General features: G+C 37.1%; 1 protein-coding gene across 4 annotated transcripts in view; it reads left to right on the top strand.

Moving 5' to 3' along the window:
* CERT1 (ceramide transporter 1) overlaps positions 1–25,260 on the top strand; it is a 160,145-nt gene that overhangs the window by 110,032 nt on the left and 24,853 nt on the right. For 2 of the 4 annotated variants that reach the window (XM_064273231.1, XM_064273224.1), the window contains 5 exons: positions 5,363–5,520; positions 12,021–12,113; positions 21,110–21,196; positions 24,124–24,216; positions 24,942–25,019. In XM_064273231.1, coding sequence (XP_064129301.1) covers positions 5,363–5,520; positions 12,021–12,113; positions 21,110–21,196; positions 24,124–24,216; positions 24,942–25,019 — 509 coding nt within the window. The remainder of the gene's footprint in view (positions 1–5,362; positions 5,521–12,020; positions 12,114–21,109; positions 21,197–24,123; positions 24,217–24,941; positions 25,020–25,260) is intronic. The other 2 variants (XM_064273233.1, XM_064273221.1) reach the window with 1 other exon arrangement.

Below are 25,260 nucleotides of genomic sequence, written 5' to 3'. Positions count from 1 at the left end.
AAGACTTATTCTGAATTCTAGACATTGTAGTATTTGATATAGTGAAATTCTAGTACTGAAAAGGATTAGGGGAAATATTGTAATGGAACTGAACTTGAATGTGTCTTTAGAGCATATTTCTTTCCTTCTAACATTCTTTTCTCTCTCAACTTGATAAACTGATGCTGAAAGTATATAACCAATGTTATGAAAAGAAAATTATTGGAATAGCTCTGTTTTTACAGCATAACGTTTGTAGATCCTGGAACAAGATGGTTTATTTCTTATACTGTTTTATTAATTGTCGCTTTATTTATAATGGTTACCTCTTCAGATAGAATTCTGAACTGTTCATTGAAAACTTGTGATTTGTAGTTATTATTTTTCTCTGAACATATTCTAAGGAAAAGCTAGAGTGGGTTCCTAAAAATGTTTTGTTACCAGTAAGCCTTTGTGAACAAAATAATTTCATCTAATTATGCTTATTTTTGCTGAAGTTATGAAAGAATATGAAGTAAAATCTGTGATTGTGGCATATTTTCAAATCATTTTTTTAAACTGTTACTTGTGTTTGGAAATAATTTTCTATTTCAGAGATCATATTGGACCACTGTGTTATTGATAGTAAAATCTAATGCTACTCTCTTCTCTACCTTTTCCTCTCCCTGTTTCTTTTCACAATGGCTCTCTTTCCGTAGAACCTACCCTCCGCCACCAATCCTGCAAAAATACTAGCTTACTGTTGCAAAGTTGTCCTTATAACTTGGATCTGCAACATTGTACCTTATTTGGTCATCCAGATTTATTTATCTTTATGGAATTAGAGAATTATTTGGGGAAAGTTTCTCAGTTATATTTTAACTTCATGATGAATATTCTGCTTTAAGAAAACATTTCTGTTTGGATATTGGGAAAATTATTGAAAGGAGTTTTAAAACTCCCAGGTTTGGTTCTCCATCCCACATTAACTCAGTTATTTCACCTACATTCCCCAAAAGAGAAAAGAAGTTTATTTTTTAAAGAAATTGAAGTGGCGAGTTCTAAATTCAGGGATACCAGCCAAGCAAACATAGGTAGATGGGCCTATCAGTAAAAATGATTATCTAGAAATTATCTGATTTTTTAGATCTTGTTGTTAATTACTGATTATCTAGATTTTATTGTCCTGCCTGTCTCCAAGAACTCTGGTAACTAGAGACTAAATAAAAGCCTGCATATCGAAGGATACAATCCCCAGCCCCTTCTCTTACTCTGTTTCCAGAATACCCATCAATCAGACACATATTTTCTGGCAGTAGAAATAGAATGGCCACAGAGAAAAGACCTACTAATAAGAGATTTTTAGGGGTCTTTCGTGAAAAAGCCATCACACTACTAGATCACCCTTTGAAGCCCACCAGTTGACAAGCTCTGCTAGTACATACAGAACTTCCACTACTTCACTCTTATATGTGAACAGTTAGCCAGATATTTCCAGATATTTGAGGAAAGTGACTAAAACAAGCAAACTAGAAAAAGAAACTCAGAAAATGCCGGAAGCAAATGAAAACTGTAGTTAATGTCCTTAATAATAAAACATGATTTTTATTCCTGGAAATAAGAACTCTTGGAAATTACAAAAGCAAGAATTAAAAAATCACTTTTTGGAAGAGTTTATTTATAAAAATTTGAGGAAAATCCCAAAAAAGCAGAAGAAAAAGCTTAAGAATAAGAGAGAGAAAGGAAGGAAAGAAAACAAATTTGAGCACCAACCAGGAGATCTGATATCTGACTAATACCAGTTGCAGAAAGAGGAAATAGAGGAATAGAGGGAAAGAATTATTAAGGAACTACACCAACTCCTCACTTACTATCTTGTTATCCAGCATTTCGCATTTATGAGAGTAGAAAAAAATATTGTACTATTTTGCACATTAATGAGTCGTCGAGGTGAGAGTGGGAGTAAGAGGGCAAGGTTTGTGAGAGGGAGCGAGGCTGCGCAGACTGCTGGTGGTTCCTATTACCTGGGTTGGGCAAAGGGGCCAAGTTGGCCCCATGGAGCAAGGGAGGGGCAGGCAGCATGGAGGTAAGGAGATCTGGGCCAGAGGAGGCAGCTGGAGTCTGGGCTGCAGGCGTCGGGTAGGGGGTTCGGAAGTCTCTGCTTCCAAAGAGGCCTCTCTGCAGCCTCCGCTGGGCACAGGTGGCCAAGTTTTACCTGCTCGCAAGCATGGGAGCTATCCGCCAAGGCCTATCTCCAGGGCCAGCAGAGCAGGAAGGTAGAGAGGTGAGGTATGGAAGTCCCACATGGAGGCCTCGAGCATGGCCTACTGTTCCAGAGAGGCATGCAACCCCAACCACCACCAGCCCCAACCCCTGCAGATTCCACAGTGGTAGGGAAGGGGGCCCACCATGCCACACACATCCCAAGACAAGCTAGGGATGCCCAGCATATGGTGAGTGACCCAATGGCATTGGGGTGGGCACCAGCACCGAAAATGGGACATGGCCCCAACTCTCGGTAACACCACTTTTCACGTAACAACCTGGTTTTTGAAACCTAATCATGTCAATAAGCGAGGAGTGGGTATAATCTAAGAAAATTCCACAAAACTGAAGGTCTCAATTCTCTGAACTGAAAAGAGACCACTGAACAACCAACATAATGAGGGTGGGAGGAACAAAACAGAATCCTCACCAAGGCATGCATCATCACCCTGGAGAGAGATGAAAAGATCCTTAAGAGGATGGTAGGTGGGGGAGGTTGGTGAAGTCATATACCAAAAATTAAGAGTAAGAATGACATTGGCCTTTACATAGTGTTGGACATTACAAAATAGTAGAACAGTGCCCCTCTTGATTCTGAATGAAAATTATTTTCAACCTAGGGTTCTGAACCCCGCCAATCTTTCGATCAGATACAAAGGTAAAAAATATTCCAAAGTCTTAAAAATTTATCTTCTGTGTACCTGTAGGGAAACCTGGTGGCATAGTGGTTAAGAGCTACGGCTGCTAACTAAAAGGTTGGCAGTTCGAATCCACCACGTGCTCCTTGGAAACCCTATGGGGTAGTTCTACACTGCCCTATAGGGTCACTGAGTTGGAATCAACTCAACAGCAATGGGGGTTCTGGTTTATGCATCTTGAGCAGGAAACTGCTGCCATTCTGCCTCTTCAGAAGGACTTCTCTACCAATCCCATTTCCTGTCCGCTATGCATGCATGTACATAACCTGGTCATTAGAAATGCATCTTAGGAGGAAACGAAAAATCCGTCACAGGAACTATGGTGATTGCCCTTTAAGTTGCTTACATGTACCTCATGTACCATTCAGAATAGAATGTGAGAATCTAATAAAATAAGGACATTCCAAATTACTTAGCTTCTTTCAGCATTTGTTTTTATTTTTGACATGTTGATGTTAACTTACAGGTCCCTTGATGTTCTGAGTGTTAGTACCTTTAAAAACATTGTTTTAAAAGTGTGTAAGGCCAGAGTTCAAATGAAATAACTATAAATCTGAATGATAATCTTTAGAGAGTAAGTACTTACAAATCTAGCTTTATATTTTGTCAGTTCTTCCATTTCTGCCCTTCATATTTATGATTACATATTTTCAACTTCCTTTTTTTTTTTACTGTATCATTTTCCTAAAGGAAATTAAGGTGTGTCTGTCTCATCTCTTAAAGAATTTTTTCCCCTTATCTTCAGCTCTACCTTTTTTTAGAAAATATGCTTATCCAAAATTGTCAAGTACTTCGGGATTTTGCTGGAATTTTTCTATCAAGATTAATAGGTTCCACAAAATAGGGCACAAGAAGCTTGGAGCAAAAAATCAAAGTAACCAATATTTAGAGTAGGCTGGTGGATGTCAAATTAAGATGAAGTTTTGTCTTTGTGACTTTGATTTCTTGACAGATGTAACATGAAAATTTTATTTCAGAGGCCCTTACTGTGTGAACCTTTTATTTTCAAGGGTTGGAAAGCTTAAAAATCTATTTTATAACCTCGATAACATTCCCAAAAGAGTTTCAGGTGGCAGCTTCTAAAAGTAGCAAGTTCAGGTGAAGAGATACATTTCTACATTTCTAGAGTTTTTCCAAAGGCATTTCATGTTGCTCTTACTGACTGCTAAGTGTATAAATAGCAGATATTTACCAGTAAGGACCCATTATTGCACACATTCTCTTGTATAGAATACAGGTGACTTTGAATTTCTAATCTGAATTATTAGTAAAAATAGTTCTTTGTAATGAAACTACAGTTTTGGTAAGAATAATGGAAAAAAGTATAAGTTAAAATTGTAGAAAATGTTTTTAATCTTATAAAGGAAACAGAAGTTTTTTAAACAACTTTATTGAGGCATAATTGACATACAATGAAATGCACGTTTGAAGTATACAGTTTGATAAGATTTGATACATGTATATAGCAATGAAACTATTACCACCATCAAGATAGTGAAAATGTCCGTCACCCTCAAGCTCCCTGGAGCCCTTTTGTAATCCCTCCCTCCTGCCCCCTCACCCCATTCCCAAGCAGACACTGATCTTTCTTCTATCACTATATGTTAGTTCATGTTTTCTAGAATTTTATATAAATGGAATCATGCAGTATGTGTTCTTTTTTGCCTGGTTTCTTTTTTAGAGATTCATCTGTTGTTGCATGTATTAATAGTTGATTCCTTTTCATTGTAGTGTATAGATACACTATAATTCGTTTATTCGTTCATCTGTTGGTGGACATTTGGGCTCTTTGCAAATTTTGGCTATTACAAATAAAGCTACCATGAACATTTGTGTACAGGTCTTTGCGTGGACATTTTGCATTGAGTTTTTAAAGTTGAAAGTATCATTATTTCATCTATCAGGGTTCTGTTGGAAGGATTTCATAATACTCCCTTGTTTGCATTTAATTCAAGGCTAAAATTATAAAATGTAAATGTAAGAGCCACATGATAGGAGTATGGGTCTTGAGCTTAAATCTGGAAATCATTTAAAATTTTTATATCACCATATCACTTCTATGGTTTATCTTCAGTTTTTTTTTTAATTCTTAGTTTCTTAAAATTTAAGTTAGTTATTGCCATAATTAGGTCCCACTCTAAGGTGTCATAATATTATCATTGAAGTATTACTTCTCCTACCACTTGATTCATTGGGTGCAACACACCAAATCAGTTTCAGGAAATAGAATCCAGATAAAAGAATTTAAAGGGTGTTTGCTGCCACAGCTCCTTTACTCACAGAGCAATGTTGGGAGATTGTAAAATGTTCCGCAGGAGGAAAACTGTATACCAAAACCTTCTCTGACTTGGCAAGTTTTCAAAACATTTTCTGATCTTAAATTTTGATGAGGAATTATTTCTTCATTAAAAAGATTTGCAGTGAATAACTTTCTTTTTCAGTATTTCCTCATGTAACACCGAAAGGGATTAACGGTATAGATTTTAAAGGAGAAGCAATAACTTTTAAAGCAACTACTGCTGGAATCCTTGCTACACTTTCTCACTGTATTGAACTAATGGTAAAACGCGAGGACAGCTGGCAAAAGAGACTGGATAAGGTAAGACTAGGTTTTTTTTTTTTCCTTGTAAAAACATTCAGGTTTTATTTAAATTTTATGTATCAATGGAAACATTTAAACCAAGTTAACTTCTTAGGGGAAAACATATTAGGTTGAAGGAAATAGCAGGTGGTATTATTCCTGAAACTTTGTGGACTTTGTAGACTAATTTTCCTGATGAGATTGACCATTTATTTATCCAGTTACTGTAAAATGTGCTTTTTGATAGGAATTTAATATTATGAAAAAATTTGTAATGATATTAGTAATGCATTGGAACGGAAGTGATGAACCATTTAACATTATGCAGCTTTGGGGTATGATATATGGAACTGTATTTAAGTTGTATGAACTAACTGAAATACTGCTTTACTAATTAAACATTTATTACATTCATAGGCATGCATTTTTTCCAGAGGTCATGTGATGCAATTACATACATTATGTTGTCCTAGTATACATTTCGCTTATGTTTACATTTTTCCACCTTTTTTTAAACTGCAGCACTGATAAAAATGTTACAGTGTGAATCTTTAGTATCTGGTGTGAAGCATGGCTCACTGAATTTGTTTAGGAGGAAGACTTCTGTTTATAATTCAAATTTGGTAAAACTGAAATTGTTAGAATTGAAACACACCTTAAAAATCTGTTTCTACTCCAACCACATCATTTTATAGAAAAGGAAACTGAGGCCTCGAAACTGGTCCAGATAGTGGTCCAAGTAGTGGAATTAGAGGACTTTTACTCTATTCTGGTATTTCAGCCCTGGATACTGTGCCAGACATCAGTCAGAATTTTGTTATTCATCAGTAAGTCGTTTTGCCTGGAGTGTTTGAAGGCCTCGTTAATTTGAATAGGACACTAAGGAAAAGAATGTAATCACTGATCTAATGGCAGAGTGGGCACAGGATTTGAATGTCACTATATATTTATGAAGGCCCCCATGTTTTAGAAGAAAGGAGAACTGTTTAGAAATCTCAAGTGCGCGTGAGAGTAAACCATGTTGGCTCGGCATATGTATTCTTTAAAAACAGGCAGTGAAGGTGCCCATTTAAGGTATAGGCACTTCATTATATTCTGGAGCTGAACTATTACATCATCAAAGATTTCAGTTCTGTTCAATGTGTATCAAATTGAGTTTTTAGAAAATTCCCCATGCACACAACAAATGATGTTTTGAGAGAACAGGACAACCTCTGAAATCCATTGGACTAATGGTTTAGGAGAATCCTTCAATTTGTCCACTAAAACAAACACACACACACACACACAAAAAAAAACCAGAGCGGGGTTCCTGGGTGGAGAAGCTCCTAGCCCCTTCCTAGGGGAAGATTGATAAGACGGACCTTCCTCTAGAGCCCACAAAGACAAAAAGCCTTCTCCTGGAACTGATGTCCTGAATTTGGACTTCTAGCCTACTGGACTATGAGAAAATAAATTTTTCTTTGTTAAAATTTTTGTTTTGTTTTGTTTTTGTTTTAGTGGACAAATTGAAGGATTCTCTTAAACCATTAGTCCAGTGGATTTCAGAGGTTGTCCTGTTCTCTCAAAACATTATTTGTTGTGTGCATGGGGAATAGCTTATTTAAAACTTTTTGACAACTTTCTCTTAAGGTCTCCTGTCTTTAATCTGTTTGTTTTTCACTAAGGGATCGTCATCTTCAGTCGTATGCTCTAACCACAGTGCCTCAAAAATACTCATTTTTAAAAAAAGCTTTTTACATTAAGTAACATGACTTCCCCATCTTTCCAGCAAAAATGTTTATTTGTCCTGTTGAAAGGGAGGCGGACATTTTTTCTTCTTGTGCTTTAAGTGAAAGTTTACAGGTCAAGTTAGTTTTCTCATACAAAAATTTATACACACATTGTTATGTGACCCTAGTTGCTCTCCTTAAAATGTGACAGCACAGTCCTTCCTTCCACCCCAGATTTCCCATGTCCATTCAAACAGCTCCTGTCTGTTTTTGCCTTCTCATCTCACCTCTGGGCAGGAGCTGCCATTTAGTCTCATGTATCTACTTGAGCTAAGAAACACTGTCTTCATGAGTATCATTTTGTCTTGTAGTTCAGTCTAATCTTTGTCTGAAGAGTTGGCTTCAGGAATGGTTTCAGTTCTGGGCTAACAGAGTCCAGGAGCCATGTGTTCTGGGGTCAGGGAGCTGGACTTTTGATTACATTCAGTGTTGTTGATCTCATCTATTTTCTTTCTTTATTGAATAGCAATAAATAGAGCAAACAAAAGGATTTGTGGAAAAAATACTTTTGCTGCTTCTCTTAACCAAAGAACAGTTGAAAAAGATGGAGTATTCGTTGAAATCTGGAAACTGGTTCATAGTGTTCTTATATAGGTCTATCTGATGTCAAATCTTACTTTTTCCACTGTAATTTTTTCTCAAGGTTGAAATGACAACAGGATCTCAGTTACATTTTAATAAGGAATGGTTATAAAAAAGACCAGAAAGTTCTTGGAGATGTTTATCAACAAATATGTATTTTAGATAATTCACAGAATTGGGAAAGAAGATTGAGTCAGTGGTGACTTAATGCAGCTTCATTGAAATTGTTCTGTTTCATTGGAGAAGTTATTTGTGTGCCCTCGGCTAGGCCCTAAATTAGGAATGGCAAAACAGCGATGAAGAGGAAATAGTCCCTCAGGGAGCTTAAAGTCTAATGAGAGCAATTGTATAGGGGATTTATGATATAATTACAGCTGTTTAATTGTGGAATTGATTATTTAAATTATGCTTTTAAGTAGATTTCTAATGTCATTTCCATTCTTTTGGCTAATTGAAAGTTAATATTCTTCAGTGGTGGTGATTTTTCTTGGTTACTTCATGTCATGGATTGAATTGTGTCCTCTAAAAATATGGTTAGGCCATGTTTCCCAGTATTGTGTAGTTGTCCTCCATTTTGTGATTGTAATTTTCCTGTGTTTTGTAAATCCTGATCTCTGCCTGTGGTTAATGAGGCAAGATTAGATTATGTTAAAGAGGATTAGGGTGGGATTATAACACCCTTACTAAGGTCACATCCCAGATCCAGCAGACAAGGAGTGTCCCTGGGGTGTGGCCTGCAGAGCCTTTTATCTTAGAAGAGATGAACGGGAAGCAAGTAGAGAATAGGGGCCCTCATACCACCAAGAAAGCAGCTCCAGGAGCAGAGTGCATCTTTTGAGTTCCTGGGTGGAGAAGCTCCTAGCCCCTTCCTAGGGGAAGATTGGTAAGAAGGACCTTCCTCTAGAAAGCCTTCTCCTGGAACTGATGTCCTGAATTTGGACTTCTAGCTTACGAGACTATGAGAAAATAAATTTCTCTTTGTTAAAGCCATCCGCTTGTGGTATCTTTGTTATAGCAGCATTAGATGACCAAGACACCTGGAGTAATAATTCTTTCTATTATAGAAGTTAGTCATGTCCAAAGTCCCAAAATTCTAAGATTACATCATTTTAGTTATTAACAATATTAATGAATGTTCATTGATAACTTTGTTTATATTAATAGACTTACAGATGTGTAATTTTCACATGCTTTCTTATCGTTCTTAAATCTTTTTAATATTATTTCTACCTCATTCAGCTTTCTTTATTGATGTATACATACAGTGAAGTGCCCCGATCTTAAGTGTAATGCTTGACTTTTTTTAACATGTGTATATGGCCTTGTATATACATCCCTGTACCAGAAGGATGTTTACCTGTGTTTTATTGACTATGCAAAGGCATTCAACTGTGCAAATCGTAACAAATTATGGATAACATTGTGAAGAATAGCAATTCCAGAACACTTAATAGTGCTCATGAGGAACCTCTACACAGATCAAGAGGCAGTTGTTTGGACAGAACAAGGGGTTACTGAGTGGTTTAAAGTCAGGAGATGTGTGCGTCAGGGTTGTAGTCTTTCACCATACCTCTTCAGTCAGTGTATGCTGAGCAAATAACCTGAGAAGCTGGACTATCTGAAGAAGAACAGGGTGTCAGTATTGGAGGAAGACTCATTAACAACCTGTGTTTGGAACTGATAACACAACCCTGCTTGCTGAAAGTGACGAGGACTCGAAGTACTTATTGATAAAGATCAAAGACCACAGCCTTCAGTATGGATTACACCTCGACAGAAAGAAAAAAACCCTCACAACTGGACCAATAAGCAACATCATGATAAACGGAGAAAAGATTGAGGTTGTCAGGGATTTCATTTCATCCACAGTCAATACCCATGGAAGCAGCAGCAGCCAAGAAATCAAAAGACACATTGCATTGGGCAAATCGGCTGCAAAAGACTTCTTTTAAGTTTTGGAAAACAAAGATGTCACTTTGAGGACTAAGGCGTGCCTGATCCAACCATGGTGTTTTCAGTCGCATCATATGCCTGCAAAAACTGGACAATGAATGAGGAAGACAAAAGAAGCATTGATTACTTTGAATTGTGATCTTGGCAAAGAATATTGAATATACCATGGACTGCCAAAAGAACGAACAAATCTGTCTCGGATGGTGTACAGCCAGAATGCTGCTCCTTAGAAGCAAGGATGGCAAGACTACGCCTCACATACTTTGGACATGTTGGCAGGAGGGATCAGACCCTGGAGAAGGACATCATGCTTGGTAAAGTACAGGGTCAGCGGAAAAGAGGAAGACCCTCAACGAGATGGATTGACACAGTGGCTACAACAATGGGCTCAACCATAACGATTGTGAGCATGGCGCAGGACCAGGCAGTGTTTCGTTTTGTGATACAGAGAGAGGGTTTCTATGAGCAGAACCAACTCGACAGCACCTAACGACAACAATACATCGCTGCAGGAATCTGATGGCACAGTGGTTAAACACTGAGCTGCTAACCAGCAGAAGGTCAGCAGTTTGAACCCAGCAGCTGCTCCGTGGGAGGAAAGATGTGGCAGTCTGCTTCCATAATGATTTACCGCTTTGGAAATTCTATGGGGCAGTTCTGCTCTGTCTTATAGGGTCAGTATGAGTCGGAATCAACTTGATGGCAATGGGATATATCCCTGTAACCACACTCAGGTCAAATATAAAACTTTTCTGGCACCCCAGAAGTTTCCTTCATGCCCCTTCCCAGTCCATACCACACTACTGCCTCCCCCTGCAGAGGTGACCACATTTCTAACTTTTATCATAAATTAGTTTCACATTTTCTTAAACATGATATAAGTGAATCATACAATATATACTCTTGTGTCTGGCTTTTGTTTTCCCTCGACATTGACTATGAGATTTATCCATGTTGTTATATTTAGTAGCAGTTTAGCATTTTTTATTGCTCTGTAGTGTTTCATTTATGATTATACTGCAATTTGTTTATCCATTTTCCTTTTGATGGATCTTCAGAATGTTGTCATTTTTTGGCTATTCTCAGTAAAGCTTCTCTGAGCATTATTGTACATCTCTTTTGGTAGATATCTGTACGTATCTCTTTGGCATGTTCCTAGGAGTAGAATTGCAGATTCATAGGGTGTATGCTTAGCTTTAATGGATACTGTCAAACAGTTTTCCAAAGTAGTTTTATCAGTTTGTATTCCTACCATCAATAGATGGGAATTCCAGTTCTTTATACCCTTGACAGTACTTCGTATTGTTAGGGGTTTTGTTTGTTTGTTTTTTAATTTTAGCCATTCTGATGGTCTGTAGTACCATGTTCTCATTAGTACACAAAAATCAATAAATTCTTTGGACCTTATGAATTAATTTATTGATTTGCACTAGCTTTAATTCACGTATAAGGTATTTGGAACCTTTGTGTAAACTCAGTGTAGACTTTAATTTAGCCATGAGTTATTTGAGGTGAGGAAATAACGGCATTGAGTTTTTTTGTTTTCCTTTTTTTTTTTTTTTTTTACAAGTTTGCTGGTGTTAGGACCAGCCTTTGTTGTTTTACATGTTGACTTTGGGTCCTTTAACCTCTCAGATCTGTATATCTTATTTATATAAGGAGAGGATTAAAGTTGATCTCTAAGTTTAAAGTTTAGCTCTAAAATCCAGTCTTGCCAGCAGTGGGAAAATACAAGAAATTTCACTTTCTTGGAGTATCTTTTTCACATTCGTTGGTTCCACCTATTAATTGAGTTCTTTTTTTTGTATTATCCATTCCTTGCCATTTTTTTGTCCTACGAAAATAAAACTCTTACTGGAAAAAAAAGAAAAAATACAGGAATGTATTGTAGGCATTTCTCTGGGACTAATTATCTTTTTAAAAGTATGTTTAGACACTTGTAGTTACTTAATCCGTTTAAAACATAGCCTACCTATAAGGTGATCTTAAATAGTAGCTTACAGTACATGTAATATATAGCCTAAAGAGATGTGTTTTCTTGGGCAGAATAATACTCTTATTTTTCATACCAGTGGGGTTATTTGGTTCAATTTTACAGTTTCAGTGCAATGCAGAGGAAATCCATTTAAAAGACATCATTGTTGTTAAAATGCCCACTTCAAATGATAAATTTTTCACTTGATTTTTTTTGTTGTTGTTGTTGTTAAATAGGAAATTGAGAAGAGAAGAAGAATAGAGGAAGCATACAAAAATGCCATGACAGAACTTAAGAAAAAGTCCCACTTTGGAGGACCAGACTATGAGGTATGAATTTTATTTTTTGATATTAGAAAGAAACACATATGCAGATTTTATCACAGAAGTGACTAATTTTTAAGTAATGATATTATAGTTCTTAAATAGTCTAAATATATATAATTATATACAAATATGTGTGTGTAGTGTGTATAGCCAGTTGCCATCAAGTCGATTCTGACTCATGGCTACCTCACATGTGTCGTAGTAAAACGGTGCTCCACTGGGTTTACGGTGGCTGAATTTTCAGAAGTAGATCACCAGGCTTTTCTTCGGAGGTGCTTCTGAGTGGACTCAAACATCAAAGCTTTTGGCAAGCAGCTGAGTACATTAATTCTTTACATCACCTAGGGTGTGTGCGTCTGTTTCTCTTTCTCTGCATGTATATATTTATGTATATATACACACTCAACATTTTATTGTCATTAAATGTATATTTCATGATACGTAAATACCAGGGAGCATTTTCTTACTAGGCTTGTTCTGAAATAGGTTTTTGTTTGTTTGTTTTAATTGCCTGCAAGGGTCAGTATAAGCTTTCAAAGGCTCGATATTAGTCTTGCCCACTTTATAGGAAAGGTTTTTATTTCCCTTCTGAGGATGATTATTTTTAATGTTAGCTTCTTACTCTTTTGTTTGTTTGTTTTTTAAATAAAAGCAACCTTTGTAGGAAAAAATCTGAGTATTTACTGACAAAAGATTTAGTGCGTGGTATTTTTTATTAGGTGAGATCTTATCCATAGCAGAACATGAACCTTTATGTTTGAAACCAGCTTGTTTCCCCTTTTGTTTCCTTGTTAAGCAATTAATAACATCTCCCTCCCCACATATTATATATACATACACACAGGCACACACATATGTTAAAGTTTTTTTTAACTCTTTTGCCATGAGATTTCTCTGGATAAAAAAGGCATAAGAAATGTATCTCGTAATTATGATTAAACATTGTTATTCCTGAAATGAACTTTTTAAAGATGCAGTGGCTGGGTGCATCATCAAGTTAGAAGTAGAATGATAAAGTGGCTATAGTTAGCTGATATTTAAGAAACTTTATTGCCATTTTTATGTAAGAGGGAAGTAAAAGACTTGCTCTTGAGTGAATTTTTTTAATGTTAGAAAAGATTTCCAGCTGTAGAAATCCATAATGATGAGATTTGAGTTGTAATTTTTAAAATTAGTAAAATGTCGGGTCATTTCTTCTGGAATATATAAAAATTATAGGTTTTTTTAAAATCTAGATTATTAAAACATGAGTTACTGTATTACATTATTAATTTTTATTTTGAAGCTCAGTAGATTATTTTGCTATTTCAGGTTTATTTGGGGGGAGAATTATCAACTTTGTAAATTACCTTATTTTTTCATATCAAAAATAAAATCCATGTTCATAACAGAAAGAATATAGAAAATGTAAATAAGGCCAATAAAATCCATATTTTTAATTTAACAATATGTTGTACCAGTTTATCTCCTACCAGCAGTATATAAGTATGCTTATATATTTGTTTATCTCTGCTTCTGTCAACGTAGCTTTATATCTGGGAGGGTGATTCAGGAGGGGTGTTGTACTAGGTATATGTGTTTACTAGTTTCAAAGCCAAAAAATGTGTTTTGCTTATTGATGTGATAGAACATTTTATATGTATTTGTATATATGTGTGTGTGTGTGTGTGTATATATATATATGCCATTTATATTTCTTCTTTAATGACCCACTTGTCCATGTCCTTTGAATATTGTGTGATTAATCCTTCAGTCTGTTGAAAAGTGACCTCCATATTTGGTATCATGCTTAAAAAAGCATTTTCTCCTTCAGAATTATGTAAATATTTACCTGTATTTTCTAGTTTTTCTCTTTTTTTTAAGTCTTCTAAATACATTGTTAATGCATCTAGTTTTTTTTAAATTATGGTATAATGTAAGGTTCATTATTTTCCTTCAGTGTCATTTGTTGGGTAAGCCATCTTATCTCTGCCAATTGGAAATGTACCTTCCTCTTTCTCTCCTAATGAGGAAAATAATTAAATATCCACCATTTTTTTTTTTTTTTCCACTGAATATCTGTGGTGTCAGATAAATATATAATTTTTAATCAGGACTTGTTTTTATGCTTCTGAAGCATATGTTTTTTATGTTTCTTCCTTTTGGAGTTTTGAATCACCTATCTTGTGTGTTGATACTATACTTGAATGAATTTTTGACACTAATTGAAAATCTGATTTTATTTTTGTTCTTATATAACATTCATGATGTTTAATTATTAAACAAAGTTTAGACATTTCTGTCATCTGTAGACTTAGAAATTACTTGATAATCTTAAATCTATTCCTAAGACTTTATAGGTATTTATTATATACTTACTATAATGCCAGGCCTGGGGCAGGGAAGATCTAGCAAGGAACTAGACAGACATGAATCCTGCCTCAGAGCACTACCTGAGTGTGTAATGGGGAACATGGAGTAGTTAACAGGCAATTATAATAATTGATGCTATTAAGGACTTTTAACTCAAGTTGAGGAGATTGAGTCAGGAATGGCTTTCCAGAGAAAATGACATCTTAGCTGAAACCTTAAGAATGAATAGATAGAGTAATAAGCCTTGACTAGGTAGTAAGCCTAGAAAAAGTGTTTGCTCTAGGGGTGAGAAAGAAAACATTTATAGGCCAGAGGCAAATGAGAACATAGTTCATGATAGGAACTGAAAGTACTTCTCTGTGGAGGGAGGCTGGAGTGGTAAGAGACTGGCTAGAGAGGTCAGCAAAAACCAGTTCAGATCCTGGGGCAATGGATTATAAGCAAGAAAGTAAAGCTTTTGGACTGACAGATTAGAAGAATCACTTTTGCTTCCAGCAATGAGGAGAACAGATTGTGACTGAGGACCTGGTGACTTTTTCAGTAAAACAGGTTATAGTTGAAGATGGCCTAAATTACCGTAAAAGCAGTAGGAATAAAGAAAAGCTGACAGATTAGATATTTGAAAGGTAGAACTGAAGTGTATGTTGAGTGAATGAGGGAGATAGAAAGATTAAGCTCAAATTTCTGCCTTAGGCAGATTGGTGTGGATGTGGGCAAGGAAGACAGGTATGAATTAAAATTTAGTTTTAGACATGTTGCATATGAGACATTCAGATGAAGAGGTCTTGCATATTGTAAGGTATAAAGATCTAACACTTAAGAGACAGATGGACTGGCTGTGAACTTGGAAGTCATCAGATGATGACTGAAGCTTTGGAAATTAATAAGAATGTTAAGAGGAGAGCAAGTATGGAACCCTGAAGAACACCAACATATAAGGGATAGGCAAAGGAAAGCTCCTGCGTGGGAGCCTGAGAAGAAGTACCTAGAGAGAGAAAAAAAAAATAATTAAAATTGAGAATCCAAGGGAAGAGGAGTCTTCTAGGATAGTCATTAATTTAAGACATACTGCTAAGACAGCAAGTAAGATTGTAGAGTGTCCAGTAGATTAGCAACAAGCATGAGATAAAAAGGTTTAAGTCTTTTTTAACAAAGGAAATTTTATTCCAATTACAGTAGTTCTTCTCCCTCAGAGTTGGCATCAAAGGAAAAACTACCTGTTTTTTGCCTATTTCATTTGGTAAACTAGCTTTTTTTTCCCCAATTTTTATTGTGCTTTAAGTGAAAGTTTACAAATCAAGTCAGTCTCTCATACAAAAATTTATACACTCCTTGATATATGCTCCTAATTGCTCTCCCCCTAATGAGATAGCACACTCCTTCCCTCCACTCTGTATTTTCATGTCCATTCGGCCAGCTTCTGACCCCCTCTGCTCTCTAATACCCCTTCCAGACAGAAAATGCCAACATAGTCTCATGTCTACTTGATCCAAGAGGCTCACTCCTCACCAGTATCATTTTCTATCCTATAGTCCAGGCCAATCCCTGTCTGAAGAGTTGGCTTTGGGAATGGCTCCTGTCTTGGGTGAACAGAAGGTCTGGGGACCATGACCTCTAGGGTCCTTCTAGTCTCAGTCAGACCATTAAGTCTGATCTTTTTACGGGAATTTGGGGTCTGCATCCCACTGCTCTCCTGCTCCCTCAGGGGTTCTCTGTTACGTTCCCTGTCAGGGCAGTCATTGGTTATAGTCGGGTACCACGTAGCTCTTCTGGTCTCAGGCTGATGTAATCTCTGGTTTATGTGGCACGTTCTGTCTCTTGGGCTCATCATTACCTTGTGTCTTTGGTGTCCTTTGTTCTCCTTTGCTCCAGGTGGATTGAGAACAATTGATGCATCTTAGATGGCTGCTTGCTAGCGTTTAAGACCCCAGAAGCCACTCTCCAAAGTGGGATGCAGAATGTTTTCTTAATAGATTTTATTATGCCAATTGACCTAGATGTCCCCTGAAACCATGGTCCCCAAACCCCCGCCCCTGCTGTGCTGGCCTTGGAAGTGTTCCGTTTATTCAGGAAACTTCTCTGCAAGGTCACCAGTTGTGCTGACCTCTTCTGTATTGTGTGTTGTCTTTCCATTCACCTAAAATAATTCTTATCTACTAATTAGCGAAAACCCCTCTCTCCCCCTTCTCATAACCATCAAAGAATATTTTCTTCTCTGCTTAAACTGTTCCTCCAGTTATTATAATAGTGGTCTTATATAATATTTGTCCTTTTGTAACTGACTAATTTCACTCAGCATAATGCCTTAAACTGGGATATTTATAATGCTCTAAGTTTCCAGTTTTTCAATGAAAGTGAAAAGGACTTGAAGCACTTACTAATGAAGATCAAAGACCACAGCCTTCAGTATGGCTTGCACCTCAACATAAAGAAAACAAAAATCCTCACAACTGGACCAGTGAGCAACATCATCATAAACGGAGAAAAGATTGAAGTTGTCAAGGATTTCCCTTTACTTGGATCCACAATCAATAGCCATAGAAGCAGCAGCCAAGTAATCAAACAGTGCATTGCATTGGGTAAATCTGCTACAAAGAACCTCTTTAAAGTGTTGAAAAGCAAAGATGTCACCCTGAAGACTAAGGTGCGCCTGACCCAAGCCATGGTATTTTCAATCACATCACATGCGTGTGAAAGCTGGACAGTGAATAAGGAAGATAGAAGAAGAATTGATGCCTTTGAATTGTGGTGTTGGCGAAGAATATTGAATATACCATGGACTGCCAAAAGAATGAACAAATCTGTCTTGGAAGAAGTACAACAAGAATGCTCCTGAGAACCACGGATGGCTAGACTGTGTCTTACATACTTTGGACACGTTGTCAGGAGAGATCAGTCCCTAGAGAAGGACATCATGCTTGGCAAAGTACAGGCTCAGCGGAAAAGAGGAAGACCCTCAACGAGGTGAATTGACACAGTGGCTGCAACAGTGAGCTCAAGCATAACAACAATTGTAGGGATGGCACAGGACCAGGCAGTGTTTCGTTCTGTCTTGCATAGGGTCGCTATGAGTTGGAACCAACTCAACGGCACCTAACAACAACAACAATTTTCCAGTTAATAGACTCCTGAGACTCCAAAGTGACTATACTTAAGGACCAGGAAACACATATGCACTAAAGCACTGTAGGTTGAATGATTATTACTGTTTTTTAACGTAGATATGGTTATGATCAGTAGAGTTTTTAAAATTATTAGTAAATATGTTTTGAATTCAGAGTAGATTTTGCGTATTTGTATTTTTTTTCGGATAACAGGTTCCAAAGTTATACTGCTGTCATTTGAGTGTCTTTGAAATGTTGCGACTTTATTAAGGGAGTCCTGTAGAAGGGAGACCTCTGGAGTATTGTAAATGTTTCTTTTCCTTGTGACCCAGCTAGTCAGTAGATGGGTGGTATATTCACTTTATGATAGTTAACTGAGGTGTGTACTTTCCTGTACGTGTGTTGTATTCTAATAAAAAGTGTTTTTTGTTAATTTCTAACATGAGTTGTAGGGTGGGGTCCTCATAATTCTAAAAGATTTGGAACAACTGCATTAGAAGCAAGATTTGTCATATGCCTGTGCCAAATGACAGAAGCATTATACCGTAATTCCTCCCACCCTTCCAGTGTACCCAAAAACCAAACCCATTGCCATCGAGTCAATTCCCACTCATAGTGACCCTGTAAGACAGAATAGAGCTGCCCCTTAGGGTTTCCAAAGCTCTAGTTTTTATGGAAGCAGACTACCAAATCTTTCTTCCACGTAGTAGCTGGTGGATTTGAGCCGCTGACCTTTCAGTTAGCAGCCCAGTGTTTAACCACTGCGCCACCAGAGCTCCTCCTTCCAGTGTAAGGGATAGGCATATTTAGGTTGGGGCAGGGGGGTCAGTGTTGCTAAATGATTTTTAATGAACTAATTGTAACTTGGGATTATCAACCTAACTGTAAAGCTTCCAGACAGTCTAGCAGTTGTTCGTGTGTCTTATTTTGTGTATCTTTTAATTAAAAAACCCATGGCCGTTTAGTCGTTTCCAACTCAAAGCAACCCTATAGGACGGAGTAGAACTGCCCCACAGGGTTCCCAAGGAATGGCTGGTAGATTTGAACTGCCAACCTTTTAGTTATCAGCTGAATGCTTAACCACTGCACCACTAGGGCTCCATTTGGTACAGTGGTTAAGAGCTCAGGCTGCTAACCAAAAGGTCGGCAGTTCAGATTCACCATTTGCTCCTTGGAAACCCTATGGGGCAGTTCTACTCTGTCCTACATGTGGAAGTTATCAAAAAATGTAATTAATATTTTGCTGAAGATCATTCAGAAGAGGTTGTGGCAGTATATTTACAGGGAACTTCCAGAAATTCGAGCCAGGTTTAGAACAGGATGTGGAACCAGGGATATAATTGCTGATGGCAGATGGATCCTGACTGAAAGCAGAGAATACCAGAAAGATGTTTGTTTGTATGTTATTGACTATGCTGAGGCATTCGACTGTGTGGATCATAACAAATTAAGGATAATATTCTGAAGAATGGAAATTCTGGAACACTTAATTATGCTTATGAGGAATCTGTAAATGGATCAAGAGGCAGTCGTTTGAACAGAACAAGGGGATACTGCATTTAAAGTCAGGAAAGGTGTGCATCAGGGTTGTATTCTTTCATGATACTTATTCAGTCTGTATGCTGAGCAAATAATCTGAGAAGCTGGACTATATGAAGAAGAATGGGGCATCAGGATTGGAGGAAGACTCATTAACAACCTGCGTTATGCAGATGGCACAGCCTTGCTTGCTCAAATTGAAGAGGACATGAAGCACTTACTGATGAAGATCAAAGACCACAGCCTTCAGTATGGATTACACCTCAGCATAAAGAAAACAAAAATCCTCACAGCTGGACCAATGAGCAGCATCATGATAAACGGAGAAAAGATTGAAGTTGTTACGGATTTCATTTTACTTGGATCCACAATCAACAGCCACGGAAGCAGCAGTCAAGAAATCAAAAGACACATTGCATTGGGCAAATCGACTGCAAAAAACTTCTTTAAAGTGTTGGAAAGCAAAGATGTCACTTTGAGAACTAAGGTGTACCTGACCCAAGCCGTGGTGTTTTCAGTCACATCATATGCATTCAAAAGCTGGCCAATGAATAAGGAAGACCAAAGAAAAATTGATTCCTTTGAATTGTGGTGTTGGTGAAGAATATTGAATATACCATGAACTGCCAAAAGAACAAACAAATCTGTCTTGGAAGAAGTACAACGAGGAAGAAGTACAACGAGAATGCTCCTGAGAAGCAAAGATGGTGAGGCTACATCTCACATACTTTGGACGTGTTGTCAGGAGGGATCAGTCCCTGGAGAAGGACATCATGCTTGACAGAGTACAGGGTCAGCGGAAAAGAGGAAGACCCTCAACGAGGTGGATTGACACAGTGGCTGCAACAATGGCTCAAGCATAGCAACGGTTGTGAGGATGGTGCAGGACCAGGCAGTTTTTCATTCTGTTGTGCATAGGGTTGCTGTGAGTCAGAACTTACTCAGTGGCACCTAACAACAACAATAACAAACCCAAGCCTACCTTATCTGCCTCCACTTTTACTTTAATATGGAGCTATTCCACTTATTTCTCTTGGTCCATCACAGCAGGAATATACCTTGCTTGATTCCATTTTGCTATTGTTTTTTATACTTTTATCTTCTGATATGACTGAGATTCCATGCATATTCCTGGGCTCCACGCAAGACCTACTGAAAAGGATTTTGGGTATGAGTGCCTGGGAATTTTCATTTTAATAAGTTCTCCAGGCATTTCCCTAGGTGATTGAGAACCACTGCTTTATGCCATGTTACCAGGCTTTCAAGCATCAAGTCAAGTTTTTTTTTTTTTCCTCCATGAAAGAATTGTCCTTGCTTAGAAAGATCCCCACCTGAACTCCTGTCTGTACTTCTTACTGGCTGCAGATCTTCTGCAACTTTGTACTTAATCTCCAAGTAGATAGTAGCCTCTCTAGAGTGGAGGTCAACAGCCTTTTCTGTAAATGGTCAGACAATAAATGTTTTAGGCTTTGTGGGTCATAAATATTTCAGGGGGTCATAATTACCCAACTCAGTCAAGGCAGCACAAAAGCAGCCATAGACAATAGATAAATGAAATGAACGTGGTTGTGTTCCAATAAAACTTTATTTATAGACACAGAAAATTGAATTTCATATTCCCACATGTCAGGAAATGTTAGTCTCTTGATTTTTTTTTCAACCATACAAAAACTTGTGAAGCACTGGGTTTGGCAAGTGGGCTATAGTTTGCCAACCCTGCTGTAGGGTATCACCCTAACATATTATTTGGTCAGTATACAGTAAATATATGAGCAGTGAGTGAGTTCATTGTAACAACACATACAATTTTTCAGAGCGCATTTACTCAGCTTTGTGATAGTATCACCTAGCATACTGACTAGTTTGTAAATATGCGCTCAGTAATGTTTAAGTCAATTTTCATCTCTCCCATAGAGTTAATGCCAGGGTTATCAGTGTTTTCTATTTTCTTAAATGAAGTTTTTTTTTCTTTTTTTTTTTTTTTTCACCTGTGTGTTTGAATAGGAAGGCCCAAACAGTCTAATTAATGAAGAAGAGTTCTTTGATGCTGTTGAAGCTGCACTTGACAGACAAGATAAAATAGAAGAACAGGTATGTCTGTGTTTAAAAATTCTAAGGTGGAATTCATTTTAACATCATAGGCATTTCTTTACATACGTTATTTCAAATAGAGTTTGAAAATTATAAACCTAATTGCCTAGAAAGTTAACTAGTATCTACACCTAGTGACAAATGTAGAAGAATCTTTATAAGTCAGTTTCCTCATTTATCAATTTCTAAGCAATAGAAGGAAGACCAGTAATTGTTTAAAGGATGTGTGCCAAATTAACAGGAAATTAAATGGAAATGTTCCACCTATTCCCTTTGAAGGATCTAAGTACTGTTAATATCGAGCATACATTTAGTCTGAATAAAACAGTCTCTGAATTTCTCTTCATCAAGTACCAGATGTGAATTCAAAAGGAAGATGACCAAGAGTTTAAGAATTTTCCTGTCCGCCTCCCTTTCCAAATTATATACACTGGGTTGTTTGTTTTTTTAATAATATCTTAATTCATATTCAGGAAGGAATAAAAGGATATGAAACAAAATGCCTTCCCTGGTTTCTTTTTATTATTATTATTCTGTATTTAAAAAAAAAATTAGTGTCATTTATTTAGCTTTTATTATCTTTTACCTTCCGTTTCTTATTTTTTACTTTCTTCATTGTTTTAACATCATCATTGAATTCTAAGCAGTTATACCCAGCTCCTATGGAAATTAAAGGAAAGCATTTCTTAAATCCCTTAACTCTGGTTTCCAGATTAATTTGATCCTTTGACTTTAATTTTGTTACAAATGCAATTACCATATTTTACCACTAGATGGTACTTGAGGGTGAATTTTAGTTAACTATGCTCTGACTAGGTCAACCTTGGTGGCGTAGCACTACGGCTGCTAACCAAAAGGTTGGCAGTTCAAATCCCCCAGATGCTTCTTGGAAACTCTGTGGGGCAAGTTCTACTCTGTCCTGTAGGGTGTCTGTGAGTCAAAATCGACTTGATGGCAACAGGTTTGGTTTTGGTTTTTATCAAGTATCTGGAGCCCTGGTGGCGCAGTAGTTAAGAGCTCGGCTGCTAACCAGAAGGTTGGCAGTTCAAATCCACCAGCTGCTCCTTGGAAACCCTGTGGGGCAGTTCCACTCTGTTTTGTAGGGTCGCTGTGAGTCAGAATCGACTCGAAGATTTTTTTTTTTAATCAAGTATCTAGTAAATAAATCATACATGTACCAGTTTTATACTAAAAATTAACTTGGATAGAAAAGTTGGCTTGATAATTCATTTCCCGTTATTGCTAAGGTAATAACGGCCAATATGCCAATTTACTGGTCCATCTAGCCAAGGGCAGATCGCCTGCAGTATTGACTTTTTTGCTTTATATGTTTTTCTTTTGTAATCCACAATAAAAAGTTTACATCACATTACTTTGTAAACCTCATCGGTTATTTTTTATACCCAAAAGATCCTGGCTCAGTTATGTAACACTCAATAAGAGTGGGAAATTGCCAGTTTCTAAATGAGCTGTACCTTTAGAAGCCTACAGTATTACTTGAAGTAGCACCTTAGTGTTGTTTGTTGTCCCCCACCCCCACCCCCACTCCCCCCACACACACTTTTTTTTTTCCCCCCCTTCTGGGATATGCTATTTTGGGAAGAGAAATGAACTATAGAGTCAGGACACCTTGGTCTTATTCTTAGTTTTGCCACTGTCTGACTATGGTAGCTATGGACTTATACACTTAAATTGTTTGGGCCCTGATTTTCTAACCTGCGAAACAAGGAAGGGGGTTAGACAAGACGATTTAAAATATCCTTTCAGGTTCTGAAATGCTGCTTTACTAAGTATTAGTACAGTAGTTAGTTGGAGTTTAAAAGACAAGCAATGAAAACTTCTGGAAGCTTTAGAAAATGAAATATTCATGGGGCTATCAAGTCATTTAATTTCAGTCATTTATTTAGACATTCTGGTATATGAGCCACAAAACAAGTCATTAAACAGACCTTGAATTTTCTTGCCCAATAGTCAGATACATAGATATATTTACAAAGATAATTACACTGTTGTAATGCACTAAATTAGTAAACTTCAGTAATCCGTGAAATCAGTTTCATAGGTTCAGATCATTTATTATATACAGTATGTATTGCACAGTGCTCTCAACAGTATAGCCAATAGATAGGTATTCACCATTGACAGTCATACCACACATTTTTGAGTTTACATTATTTACAAAATAAGGAAAGATACGCAGTAAATTAGCGAGTGAGAAATGAGGTCTTAGGAAGTGTGTTCGGACAGTATTGAATAGAAATTACCCCCCGTCTTCTGTATAGTTAGAAAAGAAGCACCCAAACAACACAGCACAGTTTCTGGCATACAGTAGTCAATAAATATTTATTGAATGAGTAGAGTGAAAGAGACTATGCAGGCTAAGGAGGAAGATAGAGGTTGAGTGTCAGCTTAATGGGAGTGAGGTGATAGGATGAAGGCAGAAGACCTCCATGAAAAGGAGGCAAAGAGATATACATATGTTCTTAGGAACATAACTGAAACAATGATATTGGTTCTAATGATATATAAGCCTGTGGCCAGGGCTACATGGCCTGTTGAGGTAGAATGGTTGGAATGATTTTGCTTGAGTTTGGATAGAAGAAAATTACTTTCACAGCAATGTTAAAATTGACTCATGGTAAATAATGCTATGCAGATATTAGAGAGTCTGAATAAGGCCAAAATTAGAGATCTAATCTCTGGTCTAAGGTAGTGTCTATAGAGTCAGAAAGAAGAGATTGTATTGGTATATGTGAAGTGGATTTGAAATTCAAAGCTTGTGCCTTGAGTAGTTTTATAATTCAAATATTTATAAATACTGAAGTGTTCAGTAATGAAATTTTGGTAGTTCCAGGTTATATTATCCATTCTAAAGTTGTAAAATACACTTAAAAACCTTCCCATCTTAATAGTTTATGTTTTCTTAGTCACAGAGTGAAAAAGTCAGGTTACATTGGCCTACATCGTTGCCATCTGGAGATGCCTTTTCTTCTGTGGGGACTCATAGATTTGTGCAAAAGGTAAGCTAATGTCACTTTACATAAAATAATTGTTGTCTTGTTCTTCACTGTTGATGAACAATCTTGTGTAAGTTTTTTCCCCTTTTCTTGAATTTAAATATTGAGTTTTTTTTGTACTACATGTTGTATTCCATATATTAAAAAAAGCCAAACCCATTGCCATGGAGTCAATTCCAACTCATAGTGACCCTACAGACGGAGTACAACTGCCCCACAGGGTTTCCAAGGCCGTAATCTTTACAAAAGCAAACTGCTACACCTTTCTCCCGTGGAGCTGCTCGTGGGTTCGAACAGCTGACCTTTTGGTTAGCAGCCAAGCATTTAACCACCGTGCCACCAGGGCTCCTTATATTCCATATACATCCTCCAAAGAAGAAATCTAGTTCTGAACATAATGTTCTTTCTTTTTTAAAAAAAGTGGGGCGAGTGGGTAGCAGGGTGGCTAGTCCAGAATAGTTAGCCAGAGTGTAGCCGGTTACATTAAGTCTCTTTCTTCTTCGGGGTTAAGTGGTAATATTCTGTGTTATTGGAAGCACTGCATTCATTTTAGAATGATTTTGGAGTATAATACATAATAGGTGCATGAAGTCAGCACTTGTTGCTGTGCTTGTTTCATATGGTGCTTTGTTTTCTCTTTCTTTATCTTGTGTTTGGAAGTTGGTACTGAATGCTCTGTTGTGCCTTTGTTCTGATTACTTGGTTTTTTCTTTGTCTGTCTCTGGTAGCCCTATAGTCGCTCTTCCTCCATGTCTTCCATTGATCTTGTCAGTGCCTCTGACGATGTTCACAGATTCAGCTCCCAGGTACTGTATGAATGTATAGAATGAACTTGAGTCTGTCTGTGCTATATTCCAGCCTGCTTTCCCAGTTCCTAGAAATCTTTTGGTTAGTCCACTTGTTTTGGTTTTGAATTTTATATAATAACAATAAAAATTACAAAGGACTTCCTTATCTACTGAATAGTTCCTCTGCCAGGCTTGCATGTGCCCTCTACTTTGTATCCTCTGCTTTGAATAGCTTGGAATTTTGCCATATAGTCAGTAC

The sequence above is a fragment of the Loxodonta africana genome, chromosome 2, assembly GCF_030014295.1.
Source record: "Loxodonta africana isolate mLoxAfr1 chromosome 2, mLoxAfr1.hap2, whole genome shotgun sequence".
In the NCBI taxonomy this organism is placed as follows: Eukaryota; Metazoa; Chordata; class Mammalia; order Proboscidea; family Elephantidae; genus Loxodonta; species Loxodonta africana.
Note: the sequence above shows the minus strand (reverse complement) of the source record. Positions and strands in the feature narration are given on the sequence as shown.